This window comes from Petromyzon marinus, chromosome 60 (assembly GCF_048934315.1).
Source record: "Petromyzon marinus isolate PM22_M1 ecotype Great Lakes invasive population chromosome 60, UKy_Petmar_22M1.pri1.0, whole genome shotgun sequence".
Taxonomy (NCBI): Eukaryota; Metazoa; Chordata; class Hyperoartia; order Petromyzontiformes; family Petromyzontidae; genus Petromyzon; species Petromyzon marinus.
This window is the reverse complement of record NC_133726.1, coordinates 2222954-2234852: the sequence shown is the minus strand read 5'-3', so window position 1 is coordinate 2234852 and position 11899 is coordinate 2222954. Positions and strand designations below refer to the sequence as shown.

General features: G+C 49.2%; 1 protein-coding gene across 1 annotated transcript in view; it reads right to left on the bottom strand.

Moving 5' to 3' along the window:
• Positions 1-8: 8 nt before the first annotated feature.
• Positions 9-11899, bottom strand: part of HUNK (hormonally up-regulated Neu-associated kinase) — a 49674-nt gene continuing 37783 nt past the window's right edge. The window contains exons 10-11 of the mRNA XM_076053255.1: positions 7160-7365; positions 9-6155 (exon numbers count right to left, since the gene is read on the bottom strand). Coding sequence (XP_075909370.1) covers positions 5826-6155; positions 7160-7365 — 536 coding nt within the window. The 3' untranslated portion in view covers positions 9-5825. The remainder of the gene's footprint in view (positions 6156-7159; positions 7366-11899) is intronic.

The following is an 11899-nucleotide window of genomic DNA, read 5'->3' as shown; positions in this document are numbered from 1 at the left end:
CGGGTTGGGGGGGGGTGAAGGACAGCAAACTAAACACAACAACAACAAGAAGCAGTTCTAAAGAAATCAGTTTGTCGATCTACATTTTAAAGTGCATCATAGCTCCCAGTGGCTTCCTTAATATCAGAAGAGCGTTCCAGACGGCCCACGATGATGATGATGATGATGCGGTGACCTCCGCCGTCTAGGTTCGATAGCTGAGCCAAAAGGCCACCGCTGCTGCTGCTGCTGCCGCAGGGATGATTTCTGCTCCTTGACGTGTTGTGCGTGCTCACGGTATCTGTATTCACGTGGCCGTGGCTCACATCGTCAATGGTTGTGCAGTGCGTCAGGTCGTGCCGGGCCGACTGGTTTGACCTGTTCGTGATAAAGGTTTTTGTGGGTTAAATCGCGTTAGTTATAAATGTGTCGCAACCCTCCACCACCCGACACGGCTAATCATTAAAAGAATAATGTGTCACGTTAACAAAACGCCAATTATTTACTTCTTCAGCTCCACGGGTGTGTTTGAAGAGTGAATCCACAACATTTAGAATTTGAGTCGGTACGACGTTTCGCTGCTAAAATTACATCCGGCATCGGGCGATTTGCCAGAATAGTGAAGCCACCCACGTGCTTCCGGTCTTAGATCGTGCAGGGTGACGTCATCGTTGTTGAACCCCATCAGCATTCGAGATCGGAAGCGGAGGTGGGGGGGGGTATTGTAATTATGTTATAGATCAGTCATCAGCCACTTAGAATGTGACTCTATAAGGGATTGTAATATGTATTGCGTATTAATGAATAATACGCTTCCAGGCTGAGCTGAGTCTGTAGCTATCACAGCGGTTGAAATTCTTTGTATTTTTCTCAATTTCGATTGCTCCTCTTGCTCCTCTAATTAATAATAGTAATAATTTGTTTTGCATAACACTTCGACGTTATCAAAATCAATTGAATGTCCATCTTGGCAAGCATGTTCTGCCACTGCTGACAGTTGTGTTTGAGATAATGTAATGTTCCTTTGGTGTTCTTTTAGTCTTACGCTGATATTACGTCCCGTCTGTCCAATATAACATTTACCGCATAAGCAATTGATCCGATAGACACTTTCTGTTGATAACTTCGGTAATTCATCTTTAGCACAAGACACCAGTTTTTTTTATTTTATTTTGTGTACCGTACCAAATCTCACTTTAATGTTTTGCTTTTGCAAAACACACGGGCTAATTTGTCAGTAACTCCCGAGATATATGGTATTGTAATTACAGTAAAACCTTGGATTGCGAGCATAATTCGTTCTGGAAAGGTGTTTGTAATCCAAGGCACTCGTATATCAAATCACTCGTATATCAGTTGTGATCACGTGACGCTCGGCAGACAAAGCGTCTATACGTACTACTACTCGTATTGCAAGACCCTCGCTCGTTTATCAAATTTATATTTATACCAAAAAATGTTGCTCGCAATCCAAGGTTTTACTGTATTTTGATCATCTTAACGTGACACATTTTTTTACTGACTGATGGAGGGTTGCGACACATTTATAAATAACGCGATCAAACCCCCCAAAAAAACTTTATCATGACTAATACCGGTCGCGAAAGCACCGCTAACCGTGTTAAACTCGTTGCCCTGTGCAGTGAGTCAGGGCGTGACGGCCGGACTGGTTGGAAGAGGAGGAGGAGGAGGTGGTGGTGATACTGGTAGAAACGAAGTTGTAAACTGAGTGTACCAGCCTGCAATAGATTAATGTGTCCGTCCGTCCGTCCCCTTTCAATACTTTAACGAAGTGAAATCTCGTGCTGTTGGGGTGTAAAAATAAAATCGCGCAAAATTCCAATGTTCCTACCAGCCCACCCTGCAGGGACCTGTTAATCGTGGCTCCGTGGCTACGTGGGTGTCGACCTCCAGTCCCAAAGCACATTCATTCACTCGTCGGTGTACATTTTGACAATGTTTCTGGTGTTTTGACCGTGGGAAGTCGCGCGCGCGATGGCGTTCGCGACAATTAATAAATTCGCGTGGCACTTTGTAAGGCTGCAGAAAAAACTCAATTTATTTTAACCGGCACTCGAAAACCAATGACGCGCGTTTAATGGTTGTCCACTTTTAACTTTGCATGTGAACGTTTTGAGACGAATTTCTTTCAAGCAGCATCATCATCATCAGCGGCAGCAGCGGCAGCCTCGTTATGATCACCGACACGAATGTCAACATCTGCGTGAATGGAAAATGAAAAGGCAAGCTAAGCAGTGCGATTGTGGCAACTCCACAAACTGTGAACCGTACAGGGGGGGGGGCAGTGGTTCTCAACCTTTCGTGGCTACTGTGACCCTCCACCCCCCCCTTGTTGAGTTTTGTTGCAACAGAGTAACACCCCCCCCCTCGCCTCCCACCCTTGCCTGACCCAACGGTGGTTCTGACTAAATATAAGGTACGAACGATGAACATCAAATAGCTTGACCAATTGTCCCGTTTGGCGAGGTGTAATCCGGAGGAGCTTCCAAGTAGCCGCGAGCGGACCAAAAAAAAAAATCAAAACGTGGACGCTCTGCACTTGTCCAGTTCCCCTTTGAAATCGCCGTTGCTTGCAGGACCGGCGAGTTTGGAAGGGGCCTTCGACGCGGCGATCCGGGTTACCGCGCGGATTCATTAAACGTCGTTAGTTTTATATTGGGCGGATTCGCACAACGTGGTTGTCCACCGATGATTCTCATGCGCGACATACGGTTTCGGGCATTGATAAATCTGAACCAATGACACCAGTGGGATATTTACCCGAGAATGTAGGGTGTGTAATGCGCGTGACGTCACTCCACGTCGACCAGCCCCCCCCCCTCATTAATAATCATGAACAGGTGACGTCCTCCAAATGGACCCGCCCCTCGTTAATAATCATGAGTGGGTGACGTCACTCCACATGGACACCCTCCCTTCATTAATTAATAATAATTAGCGGGTGGCGTCACTCCACAAAGGCAGAACCCTCACGTGACGTGATCTCCGTCACGCTGTTGAGACATCGAAGTAAAAAGGACGTCGTGATGAACAAGGGATTTTAACCTTAAAACGAAATATGTCTGTGTCACCGCGGCCTTACAAATTGCACAACGAATTGATGCAATGAATATATCACATCGCGGTCTGCTCTTGGCTTGCAAGTTTCAGATTTACTGCAATACACCCGTCCTTGGACGGGCAAAAGGCTATTGTATGATATAGTATATGCTATATCTCTGCAACCACGAACTGTCCATGAATGAAACTCTTACCACTTGAGAGGGCGGGGCATAGAGAGGGCGGGGCATAGAAAGGGCGGGGCATAGAGAGGGCGGTGCATAGATAGGGCAGGGCATAGAGTTTAAAATGATTACTGCTCGATGCCTCTCCCAGCGCACAAACAGCCCCTAGCCTCAGTCATTCTCTAGATGGTGACCCCAGTGAACACAAACAGCCCCTAGCCTCAGTCATTCTCTAGATGGTGACCCCAGTGAACAAACAGCCCCTAGCCTCAGTCATTCTCTAGATGGTGACCCCAGTGAACAAACAGCCTCTAGCCTCAGTCACTCTCTAGATGGTGACCCCAGTGAACACAAACAGCCCCTAGCCTCAGTCACTCTCTAGATGGTGACCCCAGCACACAAACAGCCCCTAGCCTCAGTCACTCTCTAGATGGTAACCCCAGTGCACAAACAGCCCCTAGCCTCAGTCATTCACTAGATGGTGACACCAGTGAACAAACAGCCCCTAGCCTCAGTCATTCTCTCGATGGTGACCCCAGTGAACACAAACAGCCCCTAGCCTCAATCATTATCTAGATGGTGACCCCAGCTCACAAACAGCCCCTAGCCTCAGTCATTCTCTAGATGGTGACCCCAGTGAACACAAACAGCCCCTAGCCTCAGTCACTCTCTAGATGGTGACCTTAGTGAACAAACAGTCCCTAGCCTCAGTCACTCTGTAGATGGTGACCCCACGATACAAACAGCCCCTAGCCTCAGTCATTCTCTAGATGGTGACCCCAGCGCACAAACAGCCCCTAGCCTCAGTCATTATCTAGATGGTGACCCCAGTGAACACAAACAGCCCCTAGCCTCAGTCATTCTCTAGATGGTGACCCCAGCACACAAACAGCCCCTGGCCTCAGTCATTCTCTAGATGGTGACCCCAGTGAACAAACAGCCCCTAGCCTCAGTCATTCTCTAGATGGTGACCCCAGTGAACAAACAGCCCCTAGCCTCAGTCATTCTCTAGATGGTGACCCCAGCACACAAACAGCCCCTAGCCTCAGTCATTCTCTAGATGGTGACCCCAGCACACAAACAGCCCCTGGCCTCAGTCATTCTCTAGATGGTGACCCCAGTGAACAAACAGCCCCTAGCCTCAGTCATGCTCTAGATGGTGACCCCAGCACACAAACAGCCCCTGGCCTCAATCATTCTCTAGATGGTGACCCCAGTGAACAAACAGCCCCTAGCCTCAGTCATTCTCTAGATGGTGACCACAGTGAACACAAACAGCCCCTAGCCTCAGTCATTCTCTAGATGGTGACCCCAGTGAACACAAACAGCCCCTAGCCTCAGTCATTCTCTAGATGGTGACCCCAGCACACAAACAGCCCCTAGCCTCAGTCATTCTCTAGATGGTGACCCCAGCGCACAAACAGCCCCTAGCCTCAGTCATTCTCTAGATGGTGACCCCAGCGTACAAACAGCCCCTAGCCTCAGTCATTCTCTAGATGGTGACCCCAGCACACAAACAGCCCCTAGCCTCAGTCATTCTCTAGATGGTGACCCCAGTGAACACAAACAGCCCCTAGCCTCAGTCATTCTCTAGATGGTGACCCCCGCAACATAAGGAGCGTTTTGCGTTCTGCGGTTCGGCAAGACTGAATCCGTAATTGCGGTGCGGCGTGCGTTTCAACGGCGTTTTGGCATCGATCCGCCGACGATTTGAGGACACGGGCTGCTGTTGATGTAAGAGGAAAGGCACGGGGCGACCACGCACCTCAGAGGGAAACGTGAGAAGAGAGGCGTTCGGGACGAATTCAACTCTCGTCTCGATGTTGTCCGTACAGCAGGGGGAGGGCGCACGTAGAGCATTTATAAAATGGTTAATAAAACTTGGTAACTCATTAAAACCGTTTGTAACTTTTCGTGTAATTGTAACATGTTGCCATCGTGAAATATACTGCTTTGAAATTGGGTCCATTATTTTTAAACACTCTGTATATTTTCACGCATTGATGAATCGCCTCATGTAACTCCAGGTGCTCTGCGTGTCCCCCGGTTGAGAACCACTGATATTGCGAGCCGATGTCACTCATCAATCAAATATAGTTTCACCGGTGGTGGCCGTGAGCGGGAATCCAACTCGGGTCGCCGGGTTCGTAGCGCGGAGTAGCGCTAACCGCTACACTACCGCTCCCCCTACCACCACCACCATCATCACCAACCCCACTGTTGTACCATCAACATGAAGACTGCCATCCACATCGTTATCACCATCACTGTCATCCCTATGCTCATCACCATCATCCCAGCCGGCAGACTCATCGCGAGCATCGATGGATGTTGCCGCGGTCACGAACACCGCCTTCATCGCCGTTACCACCACCGCCCATCGACAACAGCACGCTCGTGATATCGTTCTGATCGTCTCCAACGGCAACATCTGAACCCATCACTGCCATCAACAACCACCACCACCACCGCTGCCACTATTTTGAACGCCACCATCATTTACCAACAGCGTCGTGACTTCTAAAACTAAAAAAAAAAACCTAAATCAGCACCAACGCCACCCGGAACGCTCCCCACCACATCATCACCACCCCCCCCCCGTCAAACGCCCCCTCCCATCTGCCTGCTCCTCTTAAACACCTCCGACACAGGGGGCAGCAGTTCAAAGGTCACCGCGGGTACTGCCCCCTTACTACCCACGACGCCTGGCTTCGCCCTGTCGGGTACCAGCCTCCACCGCCTCGTCCCAGCGGCCGCGACTCCGCCGCCTCCGGCCCCGCCGCGGCTCCCGTCGCCTCCTTCCCCGTGACAGGTCACCCGGAGGCTGGGGAGGAGGCGGGGCAGCGCCGGGGAGAGCGGAGGAAGTCGTCCCGCCGGGGTTTCCCTCGCCGGCCCGGGTCCGGGGAGTTGGGGGGAGACGTGGGGGGAAACCTTGGAGGGAAGAGAGAGATGGGGGGGGGGAGAGATGCCAGGAGAGTTGGCGTGAAGCTCTATGCGAGGTGCACGTCACCATCCCTTATCAGTGCCCTACCTTATTACGGACCAATTCAGACACCTTATTGGTCACCCCGTGCCCCTTATAAATCTCAACGTTCATCCTACAAACTCCCGTCACAAGGGGGAAACACAATTTTTTTTTCCATAAAAGATGTTTTTTGGGCTATTATTTTTGTTGCCCGTGTTGAAACGGCTGTACATCGTATGAACCTGAAAATAAAAAAAAATTCCTGTACACGAATACGGGGTAAACCATATGGTTTGACAGGTATGCTGTATGTATCTATGTATCTCTATGTTTATCTTTGTATCTCTCTGTGTCTCTATCTCTATGGGTCTCTATGTATCTCTATTGGTCTCTGTCGATCTATATGGGTCTCTGTCTATATTATACATGTCAACCTCTCATCAGTGCCGACTTTATGACAGACCAATTCAGACCTTATTGGTCACCCTGTGCCCCTTATAAATTTCAACGTGCATCCCACAAAGCCCCAACACAAGAGAGAAACACAAATGGGTTAAAAAAATGAGTGCCCGCATTGAAACGGCTGTACGTCCGCCGTATGGACCTGAAAACTAAAATTTCCCCGTACAAGAATACGGGGCAAACCGTATGGGTTGACACGGTGTGCGTCGCCTACGAGTCTCTTTTGTGAGTCGATGGGATCTCTACAAGTCTATGGGTTGAGTGCAAGTCTCGAGGACCTATCTCATCTCTCTCTCTCTCTCGCTCTCTCTATCGATGCAGCAGCAGCAGCAGTAGCAGTCGTGCAGAGTCCCAGATGCGATTCGCCGCTGAGAGCCAAGTCCCGCGACTAACGAGGGAATACCGAGCACGCACATGGCGTCCGTTGTACGAGAGCCATCGTCAATTTCAAGTTATGGACGGCTAGACGGCCAGACGGAGACACGGGCCAGTCGTTTGGCCACCTCACCTGGGTCGCCCTCGTTAGCCGGCGCTGCCGATTTAGCGGCTGCCTCTCGGGCGCCTTGGTGGTCGGCATTCGTCTGTAGATCACGGGGGCTGCCACGATTCCCGCGGGGATTCCGCGGATTTCTCCTCCGCCGCCGCCGCCGCTGCCACGGATTTCTGCTCCTTGTTCGCCCCGGTCGGGATGTGGAAGCGGGTTTTCACGGTCGCCTGGGAAATTAGTTTGTTGGGGGGGGGGGGGGGGGGAGGGGTGGGAGTGTTTGTTGTTGTTGTTGACAGCAGTATATTTATATTCTTGGTTCTTTCGGTAAAGTCACGTAGAAGGGAAATAATAAAATAAATAAAAATAAAACAAAATTCTCACGACGTTTCGGCCACAACGCAAGCAGCCGTCCTCAGGTGAAGAACAGCGAGCTGTCGGAAAGACGGCGTCCTAATGAACACCGCTAAGCTTGGCAGCGTCTTTTAAGCTGGGTGGGAGGAGGAGAGCGCCTTGACAAAGAGGTTTACATATCAACAGAGGAATTTAGCATATTGATGACAAATGCAGATGTGGGATTAGTCACTCCTTGTGGAATGTGTAGGCGGTGGAGGGGGGGGGGGTCTCAAAGTCATATTAAGCTCGTGTATTATGTAGGATTAGCAGTAATAAAGGGAGATAATTTTTAATAATATAGAACTGCAACAGCCCAAACCACCGTGTGGTTGTTAACAAAAGTTTAATCGTTTTGTGGTTATCCACACCATACTGTACATTGTCAACCCATACGGGTTTGCCCCGTATTCTTGCCCGGGGAAATTTAGTTTTCAGATCCAGACAGCGTACAGTCGCTTCAATACGGGCAACAACAAACAAATAAATATATTTTTGCTTGTGTTTATCTCCCTCGTGATGGGACTTTGCAGGATGAACGTTGAGATTTACAAGGGGCACGGGGGTGACCAATGAAGTCTGAATTGGTCTGTAATAAGGTAGGGCGCTGACAAGGGGCTGACAGGTTTGTATATATATACACACACAGGGTACTTCAATAAATGTTAACACTTACATGGGACTGTAGTTTTTAATGGGAAAAGAACGGATAATACACCTTGACATGATAACAAAATGTGATGCTAATAGGTTCAAAAAGTCAAAGAGTCTCTCCCACTTACCCTTCGGTCCTTTCGGTAAAAAGTCACGTGGAGTATAAAATTAAATCACGACGTTCCGGGCGCAACACAGGCGTCCGTCATCAGGTGGAACAACCGCAGCAAGGAACAAACTGCTGTAGTGGGTAGAAGGACTCCCGTAATAAGAGGTTATGTAGGTAAGAGAGGGGGAGGGGGGCCAGGGAGGAGAGGGGGGGGGGGTGCTGCCGGATGAAGAGCAGCTAGTAAGGATCAAAGGGCAAAAGGGGAGATGCGGATACGAAGGCAACACCATAAAGCATCTAACGTTTTACCTGGTTAATAACATCCTTCCAATGATTGCTAAATTTCTACCCACGTAATCATTTTACCGCAAGAACCAAAGAGTATGGATCCCTACAGTCACGAAAACTTCAAATCGAGAGTCTCTCCCACTTGTTCGCCAGGGCCCGGGGGAAGGGGGGGGGGGGAGGCACGTTTCTTGGTGGTGTCGGTGCAAATTGTCGGAAGCGTTCACATATTTTTGAAGCGCCCTGGATTTTTTTGTTTTTTCCGTCCTGAGTTTAATCCGCGATAACCACCTCCGCGCTTCTAGATTTGAAGCTTTCATGACTGCAAGGATCCATACGCTTTGGTTTTATTCGGTAAAGTCACGTCGGGTAAAAAAGAAAACAACAAAAAATCATGACGTTTTGGCCACAACACAAGTGCCCTTCATCAGGTGAAGGGACCGGACTGTCCAGAGGACAGCGTTGGAGTGAAGACAGCCAAGCCCAGGTCGCGTCCTTTAAGCTGTGTGGTCGCGGCATCTTTTGAGGAAGGTCAGCGTCTCGATGAGCTGTGACTTCTTGTCCCGTTGTCTGTTGAAAGCTCTAACAGATAGGTGAAAGCCCTCCCCATAGAGGTTATCAATTCTAGATTTGAAGCTTTCGTGACTGCAAGGATCCACACTCTTTGGTTTTATTCGGTAAAGTCACGTAGGTTTTGCTTTTTTATAAAAAATAAAACAACAAAAAATCACGACGTTTCGGCCACAACACAAGTGGCCCTTCATGCTGCGACCACAAGCTTAAAGGAACGCGACCTGGGCTTGGCTGTGTTTCACTCCAACGCTGTCCTCATGACAGCACGGTCCCTTCACCTGATGAAGGCCACTTGTGTTGCGGCCAAAACGTCGTGATTTTTTTGTTGTTTTCTTTTTTACACGACGTGACTTTACCGAATAAAACCAAAGAGTATGGATCCTTGCAGTCACGAAAGCTTCAAATCTAGAATTGATAACCTCTACGGGGAGGGCTTTCACCTATCTGTTAGAGCTTTCAACAGACAACGAGACAAGAAGTCACAGCTCATCGAGACGCTGACCTTCCTCAAAAGATGCCGTGACCACAAGCTTAAAGGACCCGACCTGGGCTTGGCTGTGTTCACTCCAACGCTGTCCTCTGGACAGCCCGGTCCCTTCACCTGATGAAGGCCACTTGTGTTGCGGCCGAAACGTCGTGATTTTTGTGTTGTTTTATTTTTTACCCGACGTGACTTTACCGAATAAAACCAAAGGGTACACCTCCGCGCTGTTCGAGAAACGGAAGCCGCGGAAAGCTGATATTTACTTGACGTTACCAGCCGCGCAAGGGCTCCCCCCCCCCCCACCACTGCGCTTTCTGCGTAGCTCCTTCGGCAGGAGCCACCACGAATGGTGGCACCAGCGCGGCGGGCTTATCGCGTGGAACGAAAGAGGGGAAGACGGAGGATGAGGTCCCGTCGTGGACGCGGTTCGAACGACCGGATGCGACCGGGGAGGAGAATCCGACGCGGGGTTGTTGTTGTTGTTGTCGTCGTCGTTGTTTTTGTTGCCGTTCTTTTTGATCTTATCTAGGATCTTGTATCGCGTTTTTGTTAAAAGGGGGCCGTCCATAAATGACGTCACGCGATTTTGGACGATTTTCGACCCCCCCCACACCCCCCCCCGCCGCCCCTCGTCACGCGGCGTCACAAAAAGTCAGACCCCCCCCCCTCAAATATGACGTCACAAAGCTCTGCCCCCCCCCCCGCCGCCCCCCAAAACTATATTCCCATTTTGAAAATAAAACATGCCTCAAATCGCTTTAAACTATTGTCACATTGTAGTGCGTATTTAACGTGGCGCTGCACTCTGATGTTGTAGGAGTGTTGTTATAACAGTTAGTGTTGTTATAATAATTCTATATTTATTTAAAGTTGCGCATTTTGATGTGACGTCACATTTGTCAAACCCCCCTCCCCCTCGTCACACATCGTCACAAATGTCTAGTTGCATGACGTCATTTATGGACGGCCCCTAAGCGCTTTACAAGATATTCTTAGCTCTTTCGGTAAACTCACGTTGAAGGGAAACAATAAAATAATAAAATATATATAAAACAATAAAAATTCTCACGACGTTTCGACCATAACACAAACGGTCGTCATCAGGTGTGTCGGTTAGCATTTATTTATTTATTTTTAACGGTGTATTTATTTATAAAAAACGTCAGCGCCACGCGCAGCGATTTGGCAGTTTATTTAGAAGGACTAGTCCATCTATGTTCTGAAAAGAGGAGGGGGGAGACGAAAAATTAATGTATGCTGTCTGAAAGCCACTGTAAGCGTGAACAATCAATTTAGACCTGAAATGGTTAATCAAATCTTTCCAATGGTTGCTAAGCCAGAATCCATTTTCTCGGTTGAAATTGTCTCTGTGCTTGTATATGTGGATAGCTTTACAAGAATTATGAATGGTACATTATTGGTGTTGGCTGATGGGGAAAAGCGATGGGGTTTGAGTGTTGTGGTTGGGGAAGGGATGGCGAGGGAGGGTGATGATTGGGAAAGGTGGTGATGTTAGGAAGGTGAAGTGGAGGATGGTGAGGGAGGGTTATGATAGGGAGAGGTGGTGATGTTAGGAAGGTGAAGTGGAGGATGGTGAGGGAGGGTTATGATAGGGAGAGGTGGTGATGTTAGGAAGGTGAAGTGGAGGATGGTGAGGGAGGGTGATGATAGGGAGAGGTGGTGATGTTAGGAAGGTGAAGTGGAGGATGGTGAGGGAGGGTGATGATAGGGAAAGGTGGTGATGTTAGGAAGGTGAAGTGGAGGATGGTGAGGGAGGGTGATGATAGGGAGAGGTGGTGATGTTAGGAAGGTGAAGTGGAGGATGGTGAGGGAGGGTGATGATAGGGAAAGGTGGTGATGTTAGGAAGGTGAAGTGGAGGATGGTGAGGGAGGGTGAGTGATGTAAGGGTGAGGGTGGATGTTAGGAAGGTGAAGTGGAGGATGGTGAGGAGGGTGATGATAGGGAAAGGTGGTGATGATAGGAAGGTGAAGTGGAGGATGGTGAGGGAGGGTGATGATAGGGAGAGGTGGTGATGTTAGGAAGGTGAGTGGAGGGATGGTGAGGGAGGGTGATGTAGGAAAGGTGGTGGTGTTGGAGAGGAGAAGTGAGAGAGAGGGTGAGAAGGAAGGTGTGATATTAGGAAGGTGAAGGTGCAGAGGTTTTACGGATGCGGAAGGAAGTAGTAGATGGATACGCTTTTTAAAAAAAGGTGAGTTGTTGTTGTTGAGTAGACATCGTGGGGAAGAGCTACCCGGACGGAAGGCC